This window comes from Macrobrachium nipponense, chromosome 3 (genome assembly GCF_015104395.2).
Source record: "Macrobrachium nipponense isolate FS-2020 chromosome 3, ASM1510439v2, whole genome shotgun sequence".
Taxonomy (NCBI): Eukaryota; Metazoa; Arthropoda; class Malacostraca; order Decapoda; family Palaemonidae; genus Macrobrachium; species Macrobrachium nipponense.
Window position 1 is genome coordinate 31488919 of NC_087202.1, and position 23719 is coordinate 31512637.

General features: G+C 44.9%; 2 protein-coding genes across 2 annotated transcripts in view; one reads left to right on the forward strand and one right to left on the reverse strand.

The window, feature by feature from the left end:
- Positions 1 to 23719, forward strand: part of LOC135221688 (uncharacterized) — a gene marked incomplete in the record, with an annotated part of 360943 nt that overhangs the window by 98716 nt on the left and 238508 nt on the right.
- The window catches only part of LOC135222183 (uncharacterized), a 58615-nt gene continuing 56215 nt past the window's right edge, over positions 21320 to 23719 (reverse strand). Inside the window, exon 3 of the mRNA XM_064260340.1 lies at positions 21320 to 22537. Within this exon, the coding sequence (XP_064116410.1) occupies positions 21847 to 22537 (691 nt within the window). The 3' untranslated portion in view covers positions 21320 to 21846. The remainder of the gene's footprint in view (positions 22538 to 23719) is intronic.

Genomic DNA, 23719 nt, shown 5'->3' on the forward strand with positions numbered 1-23719 from the left:
GTAGTCTGCCGGGCCCATGCCGGATGCGCGGTGCGCCTAGAGGACTTCGTGGTCTGGCACCACGAAAACTGTTCGGTTTGCTATGCCTTGGTAACCGAAGCCACCTCCGAGGTATGTCATACTCCGGACTGTATATAATGATATAATGACAATCAATAAGTTATATTTATGATACCGTACTAGGGTAAGTCTACCTCTAGTATTAAGTACTAATAATAACCCCTCTTACAGGGTTTGGAAGCGGTCTGGGATGCAGCATTGGCCACCATGAAGACCTGGGTCGGCGGTTTTGGGAGGAACTCCGCCAAAGGCCAGCCCTACATCTTATCCCAGGACATGTCCACCCTCGTCTTCCCTGGAGCGACGAAGGGTTCGGTGGTGGGCCCTAAGGTGGCGGCGCCTCTGATTTCAAAGATCCAGGCTGCGGTCGCACTTCCGGCAGACGAAGGCATCGGAAGGAGTCGTGGGAGATGTTGCGGCCCTCGACTTAGATACGGAGCCCATGGCTATCGACGACATGGGCAATGGTAAGGGTGGTAGTGAGGCAGTTCTTTTAGGGGCTCAAGGGTTATCCTTGAGCCCAACTTCAACTTCTACCCCTTCTACTTCCACTTCTTTCCGGGGATCACTGATAGGACTCGGTCAGTCAGACCAAAGTCTTCTTTAGTGGTCCCCAAAGTTAAAGCTGCGACGGACTTTAAGTCCAAACAGAATCCCTGCCAAGAAAGTCAGGAACCAGCCTAGTCACTAAGCCACCGGCTCACCATCCCGGAGCAGGCAAGGCAAAAGCCACTCCCCCACTAAAGGGGTCAAGGTCAAAGCTTTCCAAGGAGAAGGCTGTCTTCCTCCTTCAATCCTGATGCGTTTTCTGCCAGCATTTTGCAGCAGGTGGGCAACGTCGTCGGGAACTTGGTCCAATCCAAGTTCCAGGAGATGTTCGCCCAACTCTCAAACACGGTAGAAGCATCAGGCCAATCCATTCAATCCTTATCGGAGAGGATGGTAGCCCAGGAGAACGTAGTGGCGGGTATCTGTGACACTTTGGCAGCAGGACAATCACAGTCCGGGCAAGCAGCTCTACCTTTGCTCATGCCGGACTCGTCAAACCTCCCTCCATTTAAACCGAACAACCCATGGAGGGTAGCGGCACACGCTCCATTTTCAGGGGGTATGCTGTCTATTGAGGGTTGTGGAACTCGAAGACTAGAGGACTTCGAGTTCTATCCTGAGGGACTCCAGCCCCCTTTCATCGGTTACATTCGCTTAACAGATGTGGCCATGATGAGGGAGGATAAAGTCCCTAAGGAAACTGTAATCCTTCCCCGGGAACAAGCCCAACAAGCTTGGCTCCGGAACTTAGAGGAATGGGAGTGCTGTAATACGAGGCTCACTGCATTTAAGAGCCCATTTACAATCTTCACAGCCAATGAGGGCACCCCGCTTCCACCCTTTAAAGTGGGGGAGTCCACTTTCCAGGGAGCTATGAAGGACGAGCCCATGCCCCAGCTCCAGGAGACGGAACCAACTTCCCTTCTGCTCCCCGGATCTGAGAACTGCTTCGTAGAGGCAGCTCCCACCTTTACTGTAGGCAAGCTCAAGCCGGACTGTGCTACTACGCTGTTCAGCGAGTTGCCTAGACTATCAGAGGGCCTGATACAGGCTGAGTATGACGCCCGGATGAGACTCAGCAGGTCCCTCAGTTCCCTGACTATGACGGAGTTGACGGCTCTTGTCTACGGACAAGAGACGTTGTTTAAGGTCATGGCCAAGTCACTACTGCATACAATGCAGTGTGACTTATATGATTTCATCGTAGCTCGGCGGAACTGTAGGAAGCATGTTCTGGCGGAGGCTACAATCCGCCATGAACCGAACAAGCTGATTGCCTCATCCATATGGGGCACACACCTCTTTCCCACTCCCGAGGTGAATGAAGTCTTGTACGAGGCTTCAAGAGTTTACCAGAGCTTGAAGATCCGGTGGGGACTCGTCCCCAAAAGGAAACCCGAGTCCGCCGGATCGAACCCGAAATCCAAGAAGAGACCTAGGAAGTTCCAGCCCTTCCAGGCTCCTCAACAAGCTCTGATGCAGGCGGTTCCGGTACCCCAAGTACCGCAACCGTCCACGTCTAAAACACAGCCTCAACAGAAGTTTGTGCTTTTGACACAAACCGCCCAGCAGCCCCAGGCTTCAACCTCCTTTGTTGTCTCTCCGGCCTATAATGCGACGTTTGAATCGCAGTCGTTTCAAGCGTTTAATAGGTTCGCCAGAGGCAGCCGGAAGAGCCACCTACCGGGTCAAAGGTTTCCGTGGAGCACGCGGTGGACACCCATCAGCAAACCAGTGAGAGTCCCAAGGTAGGAGGGAGGCTGTACCTCTACCGTCACCGGTGGGGATTCAGAGCATTGTGACCAAAGGTCTAGGGTGGAGTTGGCTTCAAGGTCCTCCTCCATCCAACGCCTTCTATCAAAAACCAACAGCGGAATTGATAGAGTATACCCAAGAACTTCTTCAAAAAAGGGTAGTATCAAGAGTCAAGAACTTAAAGTTTCAAGGACGCTTGTTCAGCGTGCCAAAGAAAGGCTCAGAAAAGCGAAGAATAATCCTAGACTTGTCCCATCTGAACTCATTCATTCTCTGCGACAAGTTCAGAATGCTGACCATTTCGAAGGTGCGGACCTTACTTCCCCGTGGGGCCGTCACCACCTCTATAGATCTTACAGATGCCTACTATCATGTTCCAATAGCAAGACACTTCCATCCGTTCCTAGGCTTCAAACTAGGAAGAAGGCTTACTCCTTCAGAGTAATGCCATTCGGGCTCAACATAACGCCCAGATACCTTTCGTATCTTGAAAACTTTTCATATGTAGAGCCGTTAAATTTTTTGCATTGGTTTTCGTATCTCGAGTTTTTCGTAAGTTGAGCCTTTCGTATCTCAAGGTACCACTGTATATACATACGTATATAATATATATATATATATATATAAATATATATATATAATATATATATATATATCTATATATATATATATTATAAATCTGCTTTATTTGATTATTTCCATTATTCTGGTTTTATTAGCCATGTTCGCCTTTCTCCTTATCCTTTTCATAAATTGCTTAACATAATTAACTCTGAGTCAAAGTCAAAAAGCAATCATAAAAAAATCAAACTAATATAATTGTCTTATTTTTTTATCGAATTCCTTGCATATCATCTTGTTTCATCTGGACACGTTGGAAAGCTGTGGGAGTCAAAACTGACAAATACATTAAGAAAGGCTTACTTTCATTAAAGCTTTCTTAGGTTGATCTTTCTGTAGCTATTCATTTCTTCTAAATAGAAATTAATTAGTTTCACATGTATACCTAGACCTACTACCATAAGCATATTATAAGTAGCTGAAAGGATAAGAAATATGAGATGACATTCTCATTTAAGTCTATTTCATATGTTTCTTTTTTTTTAAAGAAAAACCTACTGCTTTAATCAAGGGTTGCTCTTTGACGGCTACAGGGTGTAACACGAGTGTCGGTTCGAGTCGCCTGAGATGTAGAAGAGAGCGGAGGTGGCGTATAGGAGTGATGGAAGGATTGGGCCGAAGTTAATAAAGTATCTCCCAATAAAATGTATTCTTTAGGTTTTGAAGAAAAAATGCATGCATCATTGAAATGGTTTCCCTCCCTATCCGTGGTATTCACTGGCCACCAATATATAGGAGTAATCCTAACTGAATCTCTCATCTATCAAAGATAAGTTTGCTTATTCATTAGACTTATTCATTAGACAACTATCAAAGATTTCAAGTGTAGATTTTTTTTAAAAAAGGGGTTTTGACAAAGGAAAAATCTATTCCTGGGGTAGGACCTGTGTCGCCCAGTGAAATGTTCCTATAGCACTCATTTCTAGGTATAAATAAATGCTAAATATACCAGAGAAAAAGCCATATGGAATCCCAGAGTTACTACCTCTGGCTCGCTCACCCTCAAAGGGTGTCGGTATAGCATCAGGGGCAAGTGGAAGCCACTATCACAGATACTTCACCAAATAGATCTCTCCTCTCTCAAAATCCCCCTCTGCAGAGGTGCCGTTTCAACAGCTACCTTCCGCTTGCTACTACTACTGCCTCTGCCAAGAACGCCATTCCTGAAATACACACCCAAGCTTGGACCAGCTAAAGGGTGGGGAAATGAAAAAGAGGGATGGGTTCAATGGGCGACACAGGTCCTCCCCCAGAAATAGATTTTCCCTTTGTCAAAATCCCTTTTCTGGGCTCGACCTGTGTTCATCAGTGAAATAGTAACAGAGAATTGGCCATACAAGCTTGGAAATAGAATGTAAACAAAAAACTTTATATGAAAGGTAAAATAAAAATTCCTTATAATTATTGTTTTAATAATCCAAGTTAAGGCTAGCAAAATACAATTGGTAAATAACATCTAATATGACCAAATCCATACCATCACCAGGAAAAATACAACAGGTAATGAACATAAAAACAAACAAATTAATGAACTATGTACCAGTACAGGAGTGGGTTGATAAGCAATCCAGTCCGGAACAAAAGGCAGAAAGGCAGGGATTACAAGCGAGGCAGGTAGGTGAGAGGGAGTACCAAAAGGTAATTAATAGCACAAACAATGATAATAATAATATACAAATTTACAATAACATAACTAGGCTGTATCAGGGGAGACAATGTTCCCTGCAGCCACTGCCGAATATTTAAGGGCCTCTAGAGACTTCAGATAGTGGCGTTTAAATACTGTGGGAGATTTCCAACCCATATATTTTTTAAGATTATCGAAGTTCATATGATGAAAATAATTAACTGAGGTAGCCACTGCTCGGATATCATGGACATGAGGAACTGAATCCGGATTGGCTTGTTTGATAAAATAAAGAATTTGTTGTCTAATGGCCTTCAAGGAAATGGTTCCACCATTCTCTCTAATAAAAAGAGGGCCTGAAGACTTTTTAGAAGTTCTGCCCAGATAAGATTTTAATGTAATAATAGGACATAATGATGGGTCCTGTGGAAGAGGGACAATCTTCCATGGAGACCATCTGTTCTGTGGGTCTTCATTCTTTGCTAAGAATTTCCGATCTGGAGAGAGCAGAACTTCTCCTGACGGGAGGAAATCAATATGATTTGGTTCTCTAGAGAGAGCCGACAGTTCAGATATTCTGGCACCTCAGGCCAGACTCATTAAAAATAATGTTTTCCTGAGAAGGGTTATATATGAGCATGATTCATTATCAGTATCTGAAGCCAACCTGAGTACGTCATTTAAAAACCAGGAGACCGTGTGAGGACGGTCTACCGGTCTCAGACAAGCACATGCTCTAGGGATAGACGAGAAGTACGAATATGTTATTGTTATAATACAATTAAGTTTGTTCATACTTACCTGGCAGATATATATATAGCTGTATTCTCTGAAGTCCGACAGAATTTCAAAACTCGCAGCACACGCAGTGGGCGGCCAGGTGGTAGTACCCATTCCCGCCGCTGGGAGGCGGATATCAGGAACCATTCCCATTTTCTATTCATATTTTCTCAGTGCCACTGTCTCCTGAGGGGAGGTGGGTGGGCACTTAATTATATATATCTGCCAGGTAAGTATGAACAAACTTAATTGTATTATAACAATAACATTTTGTTCATGCAACTTACCTGACAGATATATATATAGCTGAATCCCACCTTCGGATGGTGGGAAGAGACAGAATAGGATTTGTAGGAAACTTAAATTAAGTAGATGATGTACACCTTGGTTCCTCACCTGTTAGCAAAGTAGACTCTGTGATTACTGTCACTTAAGCCTGCTTGTGCTTAATCAGAGTTGCCAGCCAGGTGGAGACCTGTAGTGCTGGTGCGCTCTGGATGCTCTGTCAACGGGGACGTGACCTCAACGTGACAAGACCATCGAGCCATACATATGAGGGCAACGAAGCAACTGACCACCACCTGACCAACTATCCAAGACCCCCTGAACACTAAACTAAGAGATGGGAGGTCTTCACCAAAGACTCACCACAACCAAAAAACACAACTAAAAACTAACCTAAACCTAACTAAGGGATAGGGAGAGAGCTACCTTCAGCCCCCAAGACTGTGTCTGCAGAAACGTATGGCCCAAGAGAACAACAGTCCTCGTATATCGTTCTCACATCTCTCAAGTAGTGTGAGGCGAATACTGAGTTGCTCCTCCAAAAGGTGGCGTCAAGGATGTCCTTGATCGACATGTTCCTTTGGAAGGCAAGCGAGGTTGCGACAGCTCTGACCTCGTGAGCTTTCACTCGCAAGAGGCTCAAATCGGTCTTCTGGTAAGACGAATGAGCCTCTTTAATCACGTCCCTCAGAAAGAACGCCAAAGCATTCTTGGATGATGGTATATCGGGTCGTTTTACCGAACACCACAGATTATCTGAGGGACCTCGTACCTCCTTTGTCTTGTGAACATAAAACTATAGAGCCCTGACAGGGCACAGGGCTCTCTCAGGTTCTTGGCCCACAAGGCTTGTCATACCCTTAATTTCAAAGCTCCTTGGCCAAGGGTTAGACGGGTTTTCATTTTTCGCTGAGAAAGTGGGACTCAAAGAGCAGACAGCATTGTCACCTTTGAAGCCCACCTGCTTACTAATGGCTTGAATCTCGCTAACTCTCTTCGCCGTCGCCAGAGCAGTTAGGAAAAGAGCCTTCTTCGTCAAGTTCCTAAGAGACGCTGCATGGAGAGGCTCGAAAGGACTCGACATCAACAGTCTAAGAACTAAATCTAAGTTCCAAGAAAGAGGCCTCGCCTGAGGTATCTTGGTAGTCTCAAACGATCTCAAGAGATCGTGAAGATCTCTGTTGTCAGTAAGGTCTAGGCCTCTGTGTCGGAAGACTGCTTACAGCATACTCTTATATCCCTTGATGGTCGGGACTGCCAGCTTCTGCACATTCCTTAAGAATAGCAGGAAATCGGCTATCTGGCTCACAGAGGTAGTGGAAGAGGAAATTCCCTCCTTTCTACACCATGCCCTGAAGGAAGCCCACTTCGACTGGTAAACAGCTCTCGAGGAAGTCCTCCTTGCGTTGGCGATCGCTTTCGCAGCTGCTTTAGAAAAACCTCTCGCTCTGGCCAACTTTTCGATAGTCTGAACACAGTCAGACCCAGAGCGGAGAGGTTTCGGTGATATCTTGCGAAGTGGGGCTGTCTGAGTAGATCTTTCCTCCAGGGCAACGTCCTCGGAAAGTCTATGAGGAAGGACATTACCTCCGTGAACCATTCCTTCACGGGCCACATCGGGGCGACCAGGGTCAACCTCGTCCCCTGTGATGCCGCGAACTTCCTTATGACTTCCCCCATGATCTTGAATGGCGGGAAGGCATACAGGTCCAGGTTCGTCCAGTCCCAGAGCAGAGCGTCTATAGCGACTGCTCCCGGATCCAACACAGGGGAGCAATAAAGAGGCAACCTCTTCATCCTCGACGTCGCAAATAGGTCGACTAAAGGACGTCCCCACAGTCTCCATAGTTCCTGACAGACGTCCTGGTGCAGCGTCCATTCCGTCGGCAGGATCTGATCCTGTCGGCTGAGAAGGTCTGCTCTGACGTTCTGGACTCCTGCGATAAATCTCGTCAGGATCCTGATTCGCCTTGCATCTGCCCACAGCAGAATCTCCCTCGCTAAGTAAAATAGAGGACAGGAGTGTGTACCTCCCTGATTCTTTAGGTACGCAAGGGCCGTGGTGTTGTCCGAGTTGACTTGGAAAACTTTTTCTGCAACCTTTTGCTGGATGAACTGTAGCGCCAGGAAAACCGCCGCTAGTTCCTTCACATTGATGTGCCAGGACACCTGTTCCCCCCTCCAGGCGCCTGATACTTCTTCCCCTCCTAGTGTTGCTCCCCATCCCGACACGGAGGCGTTGGAAAACAACACTAGGTCGGGGCTCAGAAGCTTTAGGGACAATCCCTCTCGAAACTTCCGAGGATCTAACCACCATCTTAGATGGTTTTTCACCGATTTGGTGATCATAAAGGTCGCATCCAGATCCTCTTTGACTCTCCATTCTTCTGCCAGGAAAAACTGGAGAGGCCTGAGGTGTAGTCTTCCCAGGGAAACAAACTTTTCCAGCGAGGAAATGGTCCCCAGCAGACTCATCCACTCCCTCGCCGAGCAAGCTTCCTTCCCCAGGAAGGCCGAAACTCTCTCTAAGCCTTGCAGCTGTCGTTCCTGGGACGGAAACGCTCGAAAAGCCACTGAATCCATCTGAATCCCCGATACACGATGACTGTGTTGTCGTAGATGCGACTTTTCGAGGTTGACCAGAAGTCCCAGGGACCTCGCCAAGGCTAACGTGAAGTGAAGGTCCTTCAGACACCTCTCTTCTGACGATGCTCTGATAAGCCAATCGTCGAGATACAGGGACACTCTTATCCCTGCAGAATGTAACCATCTCGCTACGTTCTTCATGAGCATGGTAATACCATCGGAGCCGTGCTTAATCCGAAACAAAGGGCTCGGAATTGCCAAACTTTGTCCTTTAACACAAACCTCAGAAACTTTCTTGAAAGAGGGTGGATAGGAACGTGAAAGTATGCGTCCTGTAGGTCCAAGGACACCATCCAGTCGCCCGGTCTCAAGGCTCCTAGAACCGACTGAGGCGTTTCCATCTTGAATTTTTTCTTTTCTATGAAAAGATTCAGCCTGCTCACGTCCAAGACTGGACGCCACCTGACGCACTGCTTTGGTACCAGGAAAAGCCTGTTGTAATATCCTGGTGACCCCAGGTCTAAGACCTGTTCCACCGCTCTTTTCTTGATCATTTGATCTAAAAGATCGAAAAGAATCTGACGTTTCTCCCCTTGATATGACGGGGAAAGATCTCTGGGAGTTGTGGATAGAGGAGGAGGGTCCAAAAAGGGGATCTTGTACCCCTGTTCCACTATCTTGAGGGACCACGCATCTGTATCTCTCTCTCTCCACGCCCCCGCAAAGAACTTTAGCCTGGCTCCGACCGGCATCTGAAGGACTTGATTTTCATTTAGAGGATTTAGGCTTGAAGGAAGCTCTTCCTCTTGAAAGCCCTCTCCCTCGAGGAGCAGCTCTCGAGGGAGGAGCGCCACGAAAGGGTTTAACCTTCCTAGGTGGTCGTCCAAAAGAAGACGTAGTAGGGACTGCGGGACGTCTTGAAGACTGGGCCAAGAGGTCCTGGGTAGCCTTCTCCTGTAGGCTCACTGCCAGGTCCTTTACCATAGCCTGGGGGAAGAGATGGTTCGAAAGAGGCGCAAAGAGAAGCTCCGCTTTCTGCGTTGTAGAAACAGACCTAGCCGTAAAGTTGCAGAAAAGCGCTCTCTTCTTGAGAAAAGCAGTGCCGAAGTGAGACACTAACTCTTCCGAACCATCCCTGACGGCCTTGTCCATGCAGGATAACACATTGGACAGCTCCCCCAGACTTAACGAGTCAGGACTCCTAGATTGAAGATCCAGGACTCCCAAGCACCAGTCTAGAAAGTTAAAGACCTCAAGAGTCCTTAACAGTCCTTTCATGTGATGATCAATCTCCGTTGGCGACCATGATATCTTAGCAGTCGATAAAAGGGACCTCTTCTGAGCATCGACCAGACTAGCAAAGTCCCCTTGGGAAGACGACGGGATCTTAACTCCTACTTCTCCTTTGGTCTCATACCAGATGCTGCCTTTCCCACCGAGTCTTGAAGGAGGAAGGGCGAAAGTCGACTTGCCCTGATCCTTCCGACATTCCATCCAATCTTGCAACTTCTTAAACGCCCTCTTGGTGGACAAAGAAGTTTTCATTTCCACAAACTCCGGAACCTTGCAAGACTTAGATGACGAAAACTGAGAGGGTGGAGACTTGGGAGCTGCAGGCTGGAACTTCTCTCCAAAAGACGAGCGTAGCAGTCGAACCAGCACTTTGTAATCTGACACAGACGAAACCGAAGGCTGCTCCTCCTCAACTGAGTCTGCCGGACTACTAAGCTCTCCTTCCTCCCTAAGAGGCAAAGGAGATTGCACCTCTGGAGAGGGCGTGCGCCCAACGGGTCTAGCCTTCAACAAAGGCTTTCGAGGATTAGGTGTAGCAGCTTCTTCAAAGCGACCGACCTTCTGTCGATCCTTAGAGCTCGAAGAACGAAGAGCGTCTTGACCGCGCTGAGCGTCAAGAGAGGCTACTCTAACTCGCTCTAGAGGAGCGTCCTTACGCTTCCCGCTAAAGCGTCTAGCTTTCGCTTTCAAAGCGTCCTTCTGGGCGCTCTCGAAAGCCTTCTCAAAAGGCAAAGCGTCTAGCAAAACGTCCCGACGAGCGTCCTCAAAAGCGTCCTGCCGAGCGTCCTCCAAGGCGTCCTGCCGAGCGTCCTCAAAGGCGTCCTGACGCGCGGGCTGATCAGGACGCCGAGAGGGAAGAAAAGCGTCCTGTCCACGAGACTTCCTACCAATAGAACGAGAACGAGGAAGCTCCGACGGAGAAGCAAGCGGAGACAGAGACGAACGAGGAGACGGAGAAGGGGACTGCTTCGTCCTCTTGACAGGCAGTCTGGCGTCCTTCCTACGCTTAGGCTCGACTGCTGCTGGGCGAGTCTTCTGAGCCATTAAAGCTGACAATTGGTCTTGAAGAGACACAAGAATATTCTTCGTTGGTGAAGAAACTAGAGGAGGTGAAGGGCTGAACCTGCGAGAAGACGAGGGGCGAGGGGACGCCTCCTTCCTTCTCACAGGTACAGCTACCTGCCTCTCCGAAGCGCGAGAGAAGCGCTTCTCAGCGTCGTCCTCAGACGACGTCCTACCTCTCTTCTGCGGAGGAAACGCTTCATACGACGCAGGTGAAGACCGCAACGATAACGGAGAGAGAGGACGTGAAGCGTCCTCCCTCGGAAAAGTCCTTTTCAACGGACGCGAGTCTCTCCGAGCGCTCCACCCCTTGCGCGGGGAGGGCGCCTCGGAGGACGAAAGACAGTCCTTAAGGATGCGAGCCTGTGCACGCTCCTTGGCAGCCTGGGAACTAACAACAGGTCCTGCCGAAGGGACGCCAGATCGGTGGGGAGCCCCCGTAACCCTCTTGCGGCTTTCGACATACCCACTCCCTGAGTCCTGGGAGTCCGATAGAGGTCTAGGCCTAGAGGCATTATGGGGCCGATCTGACGCCCCCTCCACAACACTAGGGGCACGATCACACACTTTACTTGAGCCGGTTTCTGAGGCAAACACTTTGGACTCTAGAGTGCGTAACGACTCTAGAATCAGAGAAAGGGCATTACCTTCTCCAGACACAGAATCAGGGCCCGCAGGCAACAACACAGGATTAGGTGAAGCAAATTCTACTGGTGTTAATACAGGTGAAATGTTACTTCCCTTACCTTTCGAAGAACCGCTCTTGGAGGAAGCCCTCCTGATCCTATCCCGTTCCAATTTACGCCGATAGGAATCATACACCTTCCATCCAACATCGGTCAAACCTTTGCATTCATTGCACCGATCATCCAACAAACATACATGCCCCCTACACACTGTGTGGGGATCTACCGATGATTTAGGTAGCCTCACCTTGCAATCACTCTTCACACACACTCTGAAACTCACTGAACTTGATCCAGACATCACGTTCACAGAAAAGCCAATCCAAAATAAAAAAACAGTCCACTATCGCGTATGCCAATCCAACAATCCAGAATCAATAACCAAAAGTCAATCCAGATACTTAGAACGAGTCAATCCAAAAATCCTAGGCGGAGGTCTGTAAACAGTTGTTTACAGACCGGCGACAGAAAAAATATGAATAGAAAATGGGAATGGTTCCTGATATCCGCCTCCCAGCGGCGGGAATGGGTACTACCACCTGGCCGCCCACTGCGTGTGCCGCGAGTTTTGAAATTCTGTCGGACTTCGGAGAATACAGCTATATATATATCTGTCAGGTAAGTTGCATGAACAAACTGTTAAAACAATATTAAAGCCAAACTGAAATATCTTCCTCAAGGCAGATTTAGTTGTAATAACGGTACTAGCAGCTAAGCCTTTTTCAAACCGAGTTCTAAAAAATGAAATTGTCAGATTCATAGTCATCGTCTGAACATCTGATTCTTTTAGAAAGATGGCTAACTTCCTCACTGCCAAATCATACTGCCGGAGTGTCAATTCTCTTTTGTCTGACTCCACGAACAGAGTGTTTAGCAGGTCAATATTAGCATCCTTTTGTGCCGCAAACTTCATGAAGTTCATAAAGTTAGGGCACTCAGAATTTTTGAGGAAGCTTAACACAGTCCGAGTTTGTACCACCTGAGTCAGCTTTGGGTTGGGAATCCGTCTGGGACGGAGTTTCAACTCTAGTAGAAGAGGAAACCCATTGCTCTTCGGCCAGTTGGGTGCTACCAGTGCTATCTGTCCTTTGAAAGATCTGAGTTTGTGTAGAACTCTCATCAAGAGGTTTATTGGCGGAAAAGGTAAATCTTCTGCCAATTGTTCCAGTCTATGGAATCGCATCTGTGGCGTGAGCCAGAGGATCCAAATTGGGAGCCACATAACATGGAAGTTTGTGGTTGGACTCCGTGGCGAACAGGTCTACCTGAAGGCCTGGAATTTGTAGGCAGATCCCATTGAATGACTTTGCGTCCAAGGACCACTCTGACTCCAGCGGAGTTGTTCTGGACAGTGAGTCCGCAATGACATTTCGTACTCCTGCCAGGTGAGTGGCTGAAAGGTGCCAATGATGTTTCATTGCCAACAAAAAGATTGCTATCATCGCCTGATTTATGTGGCTCGACATGGAGCCTCCTCTGTTTATGCAGTAACTATCACTGCACTGTCTAAGACTAGTCAGATATGAATATTCCTGGCTGGAGCTAGTTGTTTCAGGGTCAAGAAAATGGCCATTGCTTCTAGTACATGTACTTTGATATGGAACTGGCGGAATGCTGTCGACCATGTTTCTTGAACCTTCTTGTACTGAGAATAGCCCCCCCATCCGCTCAGAGAGGCGTCCGTGTGGACTACTGGAGATGGTGGGGGAAATTGTAGCGGCACTGACTTGGAAAGACTCTTGACTGTCGTCCATGGACGAAGTCTTTTCCTTAGTATGAGCGGAATCAAGGAGATTTTGTCTCTGAGCCTGCTGTTGGCTCTTTTCCGCCATACCCGATTGATGTCCTTCAGTCTGGCTTTCAACAGAACATCTGTTATCGAAGCAAACTGAAGTGAACCTAAGACTCTTTCTTGGGTACGACGAGAAGCCCGTCTGTTTTTGAGGAATTGTCTCGTAGCTTTCGCTACCTCTCTGCACTTGTTCAGCGGAAGAGATAGTTTGTGTGCGGTTAGGTCCCACTGAATCCCCAACCATTGAAAGCGAGACGCCGGAATGAGACGGGACTTTTTCTTGTTTATCTGGAATCCCAGATACTCTAGAAATTTTATTACTTTGGCTGTTGCCCTGCGACATTCCTTGTCGTTGGTTGCCCAAATGAGCCAGTCGTCTAGGTAAGGTACTAGCATCACCCCCTGAGCTCTTAGTTCCTGCACTACTGTCTCTCCTAGCTAGGTGAATATTCTGGGCGCTATATTGAGCCCGAATGGCATGACTGGATAAGTAAGCCTGTTTTCCTAGTTTGAAGCCTAGGTAGGGAGAGAAGTTTCTTGCTATCGGAACGTGATAGTAAGCGTCTGTAAGATCGATAGAAGTGGTGACGACCCTACGGGGAAGTAAGGTCCGCACCTGCGAGACGGTTAGCATGCAGAACTTGTCGCATTGAATGTATGAGTTGAGATGGGACAAGTCCAGAATCACTCTTCATTCGTCCGAGTCCTTCTTTGGTACACTGAACAAACGTCCTTGAAATTTCAAGTGACTGACTTTCTTTATTGCCTTCTTTTGAAGAAGGTCTGCCGTTGGAATTTGGTGGAAGCTGACTGGTGGAGGAGGCCCTTTTATCCATCTCCACCCCAGACCTTTTGATACGATACTGTGGGCCCATGTACTGAAGGTCCAATGGTCCTGGAACAGGTACAGTCTCCCGCCTACCTGGAGAGGCTCATTGACTGGATGAGGTCGTACTTCCTCTGCCTCCTCTGAAACCTCTGCCTCTGGAGAGAGCTCTGGAACCAGCTCTGTGCCGGTAAGCTCCTCTTGCTCTGCTCTGCGTGCCTATTATAGCCTTGAAACGCCCATTGCGCTTCAAACGAAGCGTTGAAGGCCGGGGACGTCACGAAAGTAGCCGAACTCGAGGACTGTTGAGTTGGCTGACTCTGTAGCAGTACAAATTGTTGTTGTGGTCGTGCCTTAGAGGTCGAAGGTTGACCAAGCTGGGAGACGGGAACTGCTTGCACCACCATCTGTGTCTGAGAGGTCTGGAAGGGCTGATACTTCCTGGCCCTATTCCTACCCTTGGCTTGCAGTCCGGAGGTCTCAAACTTCCTTTTGGAGGGAAGGCCCCAGCAGACAGGAAGGTTCTGGTTAGCCCTAGCCGCCTCACTGATGACGCTGTTAACCACGTCATCAGGAAAGAGGTTGGGTCCCCAGATCGATGCCTTAATAAGCTTATTAGGCTACTGTCTGATGGAAGCATTGGCAAAGACATGCTTCCTGCAGTTCCGCCTAGCAACCACAAAGTCATACAGGTCACACTGGAAAGTCTGCAGAAGCGACTTTGTTAGGACCCGGAATAGAGGTTCCTCAGCGTAGACAGAGGCCGTCAACTCTGAAGTAGTAACCGAGTTGATCGACCTACTCAGTCTACACTTGCCTCAAACTCTGCCTTTACCATGGCATCCGGAATTCTAGGTAACTGTTCACTAAACTGTGTGGAAGCACACTCCCGATTCAGTTTGCCCACTGTGAAAATTTCTGGAGCGCCCACCCAGCACTCCAAATCTCCGGAAAAGAGCAGAGAGGTAGGCTCTGTCTTCTCCTCCATTTCGGCCTGCAGAGTTAACTCCGCGATCTTAGATGTGCAAGGGGTCGGGATGTTATCCCCCACCACGAACATGATGTAGCAACCTTTGTGTGACGTCAACTTGGTGTTGACGCAATCCCATTCCGAAAGAGTGCACACCCATGCCGACTGTGCCTGATCCCTAGGATAGATCACAGTCTTCTTTGGGACCCTGTCTACCCTGACAAACACTTCCTCGGTTAACCGAGCGTAGCCTGGGAAGAGAAATTGGAGGTCCGCCGGGAAGAACTCGTAATCTTCCACAGGACGGGTTCCGCAGCCTTCAATTGTCAGCATGCCATCCGAAAAGGGAGCATGCAGCGCCAACCACCATGGGTTGTTGTCCTCGAATGGCGGGAGCTTAGATGCATCCGACACAATAAAGGACTGCTGTGTGCCTCCATACTGGATAAGTCCGGCCAGCAAGCTCTCCTGAGTCTGTAGTCTCTGAGCCAGAGACAGGATGGACTGCCCCGATGTCTCTAAACCTGAGGCGAGCTGAGAGGACATCGATTGGAATCTCGAGTCCACAATACTGCCCATCTTCTCCATGAGAAGATTAGCGAAGGCATCAGGGTCGAAGCCGGACTCCGTCGGTCTGGCTTTAGAACCCTTAGCTCTCGACCCCTTAGGCGGGGGAGTAGCTTTTGCTGAGGAAGCCAAAGGCTTGGGGGCCAATGACAACCTGGCGGAGCCCGCCGGAGAAGGCTTAGCTAGTCTGGCAGCCTTTGGCAGGGACTTGTTTTTCAGGGTTTCACCTTGGGGATCACAGAATCAGCCCTATCCCCAAGGATCATGGACTTCGAAAAGCCCTGAACTCATTAGTCAAGTTCCCAACCAAAGCGTAACACACTTTGCAGCTGTCTGGATGCCAGACTAAGAGGTCGTCAATCTGCACCGCTTGCTGGAGAACGGCTGCGCACCCCAACTCCAGACAGCGAACCATCTGTAAGTTGGAATTGATGCATGAGTATCATCAAAATAGTTCCGTCGGAGTTAATTCCAGCAGTATGTGTACACTTAGACTAGTTCTACTAAAACCAGCTAAAGGTAAACATCAACTATTAAATAAAATTTTACTTGACATTAAAGCTCTGAATGTCTCCGCCTGCTCCGGAATCCATAATCTCGTTATCGCAATAGCTATGACCGGTGGAGTTGGCCTGATATGAGCAGAACAGGGAAACAAGGTAAAACCTAAGCCTGAGTCTGATCGCACTGGGGTTTCCAAGTCAATTGGAAACGCATTCTCTAAGCCTAGTTCCGCCCCCACTGGAGTGGGGAAGCAGCAATAACACCAGAGAAATACGGAAAACAGAGCAGCGGGAACAGAGGTATTAAGAACTCCGGCGTATAACATCCTGGCGAATGTGATGGTAGACCACACCTCGCCAGAATAAACACAGGCCCGGAGACACCAACAGAGACTACATAATCTTCTAATCCTTAACCTCCTCCGACTAATCCCCCGGAACAGTGCTAGACGCTCCAGCTGCTGTTCACCAGTAGGATTACTTGGTCAGCGAGCTAACGAAGCACCGCCGGAACGAGTCTGGAACGGAAGGAGGAGCCCGGAGGAGAAAGATAAACTAGTAATCGCCTGGCAACAGCAACCGGTCAGGTGATTACCACCCTCCAAGAAGCCGTGAAATAGCCTACTACTAAAGGGGCAGAAGACGGCAGGCCAAATGACACCCTAAAGGAGGTAACGGCCAAGGCTATACTTTACAAAATTTATTGATAAGGAGTTATTGGAAGTACCGATGAATAAAGGCAAGCCCATCTACGAGCCTAGCCTAACCCTCCAAAATCAGATACCCCGATCTGGTCAGGTAGCCTAGGATTGGCGCCTACTAGTTCGTCACGAAAGAGGACACTCTAGAGCCTAACCTAACCTTCCAAAATCGAATATATCGACCTGGTCAAGTAAGATAGGCCTAGCACCTACATTACATAACAAGAGAGGAACTCTCTAGTAATGGATCACCCTCCAAAACTAATATGTCAGTCTGGTCAGGTTAGCCAGGACTAGTACCAATTATGGGTAGTGTGAAGTACTCTCAACCGCCTAGCCTACCTTCCAAAACCTAGCCTAGATCTGGTCGGGTAGGCTAGGGTAGGTAGATATTCGTGGACTTCCAAACCTCATCAAAATACAATTAGCAATATAATATTATAACATAATAAAATAAACAATACCACATACACTACATGCATGAGCACCGCAAATGAATGAGGGTTTCCTTTACCTCCCAAAACTAAAATGGCGTATCGCTAGCCTAGCCTAGGTTGCCTCAAACACAATATTCTCGCATGATGTAGGATTGAAAAAAAAACACTGCACTATCGTGAGGGAACCGAATTGCTCATGAAGGACTGACGATAAACGAGGGAAACCCCCTAAAGAGGCTAAATAATGTAATGGTTCAAACAGTGATACACCAACCTATCGGTACCCATCAGGAACGAAATGGTAAAATTTCACGACAACAGTAACGTATACTGTGACGTGCAAAAAAGGTGAACATAAAATATACACCGCAATAAAAAGTTGAGATGACTAAGTACGCGGTCTACAATGCATCCAAAAAGGCTGACTCGGGAACAGCGATACGCTCGGCTCCCATGCCAATGCTTCGTTATTAAACTACACCATACTTGATGCATAGTTGCCTAACCGCGTTCAAAGTCAATAAATAATATACTCAACTTAGATGAAGATGCTTCTTGAAGGTCTGAAGACATGATGACTTCCAAAAATCACAAAATACCTTGCAGCAAAAACAAACGTGTTAACGCTTCGAGTGCTATTGAAGGAATGTCATTCTTGGCAGAGGCACTAGTAGTAGCGAGCGGAAGGTAGCCGTTGTAATGGCACCTCTGCAGAGGGGGATTTTGAGAGAGGAGAGATCTATTTGGTGAAGTATCTGTGATAGTGGCTTCCACTCGCCCCCTGATGCTATACCGACACCCTTTGAGGGTGAGCGAGCCAGAGGTAGTAACTCTGGGATTCCATATGGCTTTTTCTCTGGTATATTTAGTATTTATTTATACCTAGAAATGAGTGCTATAGGAAAATTTCACTGGGCGACACAGGTCGAGCCCAGCTATCTCTTCCTCTCCATCTAAAGTATTCATCAGACACCAGTCATAAGCGTAGAGCTAGTTATGATTCCTGGTTCAGCAATGTCGTGACGAGGCTTAGAATTCAAAGTTCACAAATGAATGTTGCTCAGCAACATTTACACTACTGTATTGTCTTGCTCTCTTGTGGTGATTCGAGGTGTTTCACCTCTAGGCCCATGTTCTAAATTTTGCCGTTCTTTAAACAATTTGATTCATCTATGTATGATTCTCTCCGGTTCATTAAGCTTTCTTGATATCTCTCCAACAGGAACTTGCACCGAATGCAGTGCAATAATTCTCTCGCTCGTCGAGGGATGTTTTAGACCGATTAATGATACAGGCGGTCCCCGGGTTACGACGGGTCCGGCTTACGACGTTCCGAGGTTACGACGCTTTTTCTTAAATATTCATTGAAAAATCCGCCCTGGGTTACGACGCTGACGCTTCCGACGCTCCGAGTGTACGAAGCTTTTAAAAAACACATACTATGATAAGATAAGAATCCTTTATAGTTTAGCACAGTTTCTCTCTCTCTCTCTCTCTCTCTCTTTGTATTTTCCAACGAAAATAATCACTATAATTCTCTCTCTCTATCTCTCTCTCTCTATACTACAAAGATGTGTTTTTTAGTATGATAAATAAATGATTTACTATTTTCAAATATTAATATCAATTTATACAGCAATAATATCAATTCATTAAAGAAAATACCACAGTGAATTAGTAAGATTTTAGCTTATATTTAAAAAATTATGGAAGAATGAAGAAATCCCAGTCTTCTTCAAGTAACTTCCAGTAACCTTTTCCTTTTTTCGAGATTCAGGTTACTAAAACTGTCAGATATATCAAGTTCTGTGACAGCCAGGAGGGGGAAAATCTGGGGGAAGAGCTGCAGTGTTGCAATCACTGGTGTTCCATCCCCCCCCCCCCCCCCCCACCACACCCCCCCCCCCCCCCCCCCCTCTCTCTCTCTCTCGTCAGTTCTCTCTCTCTCTCTTCTATCTCTCTCTCTCTCTCTCTCTCTCTCTCTCTCTCATTTACTAAGACTCGAGATTTTTTATGTACTTGTACTATTTGTTTTTAATACTTTCAAATAACAATAATAATAATAATAATAATAACTGTAATTACAAAATTCATATGTGATAGTATTTTAAAGAAATACAATACGTACTAATCTATCCATGTCACTTTTAATTAAGGTTAACTCTCTCTCTCTCTCTCTCTCTCTCTCTCTCTCTCTCTCTCTCTTTTGCCACACAAGATAATAATGGGTCATAGTGGTAACTCCCTCCCTCTCTTTCGCTGGAAGCGTTATAAGTATTTTTTGAGAGAACAGAGAGAGATAAACACTCTCTCTCTCGCTCTCTCTCTCTCTCTCTCTCTCTCTCTTTTACCGAGATGAAAGAATTTTTATGGTACTAGTATGTAAAATGTTTATTGATAATTTCAGTTATTTAATAATAATAATAATAATAAAACTTTAATTACAAAATTCATAATGGTCGTATTTTAAAGAGATGAAAATGACCTTTCCATTTCACTTGTAAGGATAATTCCTCTTTCTTACTGAGATGAGAGAATTTTTAATGGTAGATGCAGTGTTTATTATATTTTCAAATAATAATAATAATAATAGAAGTAGTAATAATACGATAAACTAATTTCAAAAGAAAATTCTTCCCTTTCCCTTTGTCTTTTTCTGTATCAATTTCCCACCTCAACTCGAGTGACACTCGAGCTTAACAATGCCATACAATGGTCAACGAATTTAATGGTTTTATGTAATCTCTCTCTCTCTCTCTCTCTCTCTCTCTCTCTCTCTCTCTCTCTCTCTCTTTCTCTCTCTTACTGAGATGAGATCATTTCATGGACGTGTATGTAATAAAGTTTTATCATTCATATTTTCCAATAATAATACTATAAGTACAAAATTCATATCTGAGCATTTTAAATACAATAATCATTCCATTTCTCTCTTTTAAATACTGTAAGGACAAACTCTCTCTCTCTCTCTCTCTCTCTCTCTCCACAAGATACTTGTCATACATTTGGTGTTTCTATTTCTTCCTTTTATCTCTCTCGCTCTCAGCAAAAGAATTGATAGACAGACAAACATAATTGCACAGTCCTCTCTTTCTCTCTTCTCTGGAGAAATATATGTAGTATTTATGGGAGGGGGAAAAAGTTGCCTACAGACATTCATTTCAATCGATTGAAACCTAAGGAGTTATTTCTCTCTCTCTCTCTCTCTCTCTCTCTCTCTCTCTCTCTCTCTCTCTCTCTTGTATTTTAATGAAAATATACAGTAATTTGTGAATACACAGTGTTGCACATGAAAAAAGTAAATTAGTGATAATTTTAGAGATACGGCCCTAAGAAAAATTGCCAATTAGTAGTGAAATTTTCCCTGTGGACATGTTTTCAAGAATGTCGTTCCGGCTTACGACGATTTTCGGGTTACGACGCGTCTTAAGAACGGAACCCCCGTCGTAACCCGGGGACCGCCTGTACATTGACATTAGATTCCCGTGCATGTAACATCAAAAGCAATAGAGTGAGGTCGCCTGGTTCACACTGTTAGGATATCATTTTTTTTTCTTTTTTGTTTTTAAATTTGATAGCAATTTGTGAGACTCCAATGTTTTCTGTAAAATTTAACAAATGGAATAGTTTAACTACCTTCAACTTGATATTAAAATGATAATTTAAGGACTATTTTTTATGCAATACTACTAGTGATAGGTGTCTCATATCTATTTGGTAATGTATATCTATGGTTGTGATATGACGTTTTTTATCACTTCATTTTGTTCACGTCAATTTTGCTACATTGTAAATAGTTTTACACAATAACATAACATAATGTTCTAAAGATATCAGTGACTGTTTTTAATGTCATTACACATGATTTCTGCCATCTTTGAAAAGAAAAATAGATAAATAAGGCATGAATCGTGCATCAGGCAGGTGAACGAAAAATTATGAAACTCTGCTGCCAGTTCTTTGGCCCACAGTACTTAGATATTCTTAGCTATGCAATTACTTGGTAGGTTACTTAAATAAAATATGTTCTATGCTGAATTTCACTTACTATACTACATATCATTATGTACTTCAGGGCATCTTTTTAGGCACAAAAACACAAACAAAAATGGCCATGTAATTGAAATATATACCTTTAGTAAAGGAGAATAGCTTATGTAATATATAAATATATATGATGAATACAGTACATACTATACCATATTTAACCATAAACTATATGTATTCCAATAAACATGTTCTCATCTTAAGGAGGGACGGAGTTGATTAACCTGTATTATACAGTATAGTGATTTATGTCAGCTACCTAAGAATCTCAAAAACTCGATCTAGTAAATTGGACTGAGTACAAAAACCTCTAATATAAACATCAATTATGAAATCTTTTTCTGTCATATTAAAATGGTGTTAATTTCGACATAAGTCTATCACAACACTGAACCCCACCTATCATCAACCAACCACTTCAAAATTAACAAGAGTTGGATAAAAAATTACTATAAGTTTCAATCTTTCTTCCAAGATATTTGTATTCAACCATTGCCTAGCTGATTCCAGTCTGTCTAAAAATCAGGAAACTTAAGATAAAAATAAATGAACATAATATTGAAATAAACATACCAACTAAGGATTCAGGATCCGCTCCATCTAAAAGAGGATACAGACCCCAACTGGCTGGCCGCTCTCTTGTGGTACTACGGTTTCCATGCTTCCGTTCTCGACGCACGACTTCTGGATGCACAACTCCTATAAGACCCTCATTCTTCTTATTTTGTGATGTTTCCTGACCATACCTCGTCCTCCATAGTCCAGGGTACCAGGTTGTCTTTTAGGGGACTTTAACCTATCGGTTTTCTGCCTGAGTGATTCTCTGAAACTTCCACTTCGACTTCTCTGACCATCTTGTGAACCTTTCTGAGAGCTAATACTACTGGTTCCTCTGACAGGAATGCCAGAACGGGGTCTTAATTTTGTTTCTTCCATTTTCTGTTGTACGGTGGTTTCTTCTTCCCTCTGTATTTTTATTTCCTGGAAATCTTCTAAAGTCCCCTCAAGGAATATCATTGTTACAACTACAGTGCCAATCACATCTGCTGAAGAATCTACTATACGGCACTCATGAACGTAATCTCCACGCGAATTTAGCTTTAAATCTGGAAGCATAAAGCTTCCAATCACATCCCCATCCTGCCATCCTTTCTTCATCCTTAACTGCCGGCGCAAAACTGTTTGTCTAGGGGATTCACCCAATTTTCTTGGGCTCTGAATCAACTGACTCAAGTTTTCCTTTTCCTCATCATCTGCTTCATCGTTACCACCACCACCTATTTTCAGACTGACATTTAGGCTTCCAGCATCACACAGGTACTGCCGAAAAGATTTTGGGCCACAGGTAACATAGAATGTTATTCTGGATTCACTCTTCCCAGGAGGTAACCTAAAAAACAGAAAAAATCACAGAGGTGAAATAACAGTTCATTGCAGTACAATTGAAGACAAACACCGCAAACATCTTGAATTATTGATAGGGAATACAGAAATAACCAAACTACATATGATGCTAATGCTGGAAACCTTACTGGGAAGATGAGCATGATTAGCAGTGCTTGCATGAATAGGATTAACTGATAATATACTATATTTTTATGCTTTGAACTTAACTGCTATTGTACTTTTTTTACATTTTGGACTCAACTGCTACCATACTAAACTATTATAATAGATTTTGAGATAACTTCACCCCTCAACTTAACATACTAACTGGTATATTAAATATGCTTGAAAAAAAGGAACCACCATATTAACCCTTAAACGCCTTAGCGGTAAAAAAAAAATTGTCTCCCGTGTGCCGGAGGTGTTTCAGAGTGAGCGCCGAAGCGGAAAAAATATATTTTCAAAAAAACACAGCGCGCTTCGTTTTCAAGATTAAGTGTTCATTTTTGGCTCCTTTTTTTGTCATTGGCTGAAGTTTAGTATGCAACCATCAAAAATGAAAAACATTATCATTATCATATATAAATAATGCGATATATGATAGCGCAAAAACGAAATTTCATATATAATTGTATTCAAATCGCGCTGTGCGCAAAACGGTTAAAGGTAACAAGTTACCTTTTTTTTCGTTGTAATGTACACTAAATTGCGATCATTTTTGTATATAACACATTGTAAAACGATAAAAGCAACACAGAGAAAATATTATCACAAAATGATGCATGAATTCGTAACGCGTGGACGTAAAAAAATATATTTTTTTAAATTCACCATAAATCTAAATATTGTTATGGAGACTTCGAATTTGCTTCAAGATGAAGTTAAATGATGGAATATTACGATACTGTAAGAGTTTTAGCTTACAATTGCAGTTTTCAACCATTTTGGACGAGTTAAAGTTGACCAAATGTCGAAATTTTTTTATAAATTTTTTTTATATGCAATTATTTCGGAAATTAGAAAAGCTACAACCTTCAAATATTTTTCCTGTTATTCTACATGAAATTGCGCACATTTTCATATATAAAACTCTATGAAATGCCAAGTATGAAACGGAGCAAATTTTCCGAGAATGCGATGTACGCATTTCGGAGATTTATGGCAGAGAATCCGCGCGCAGAGGGAA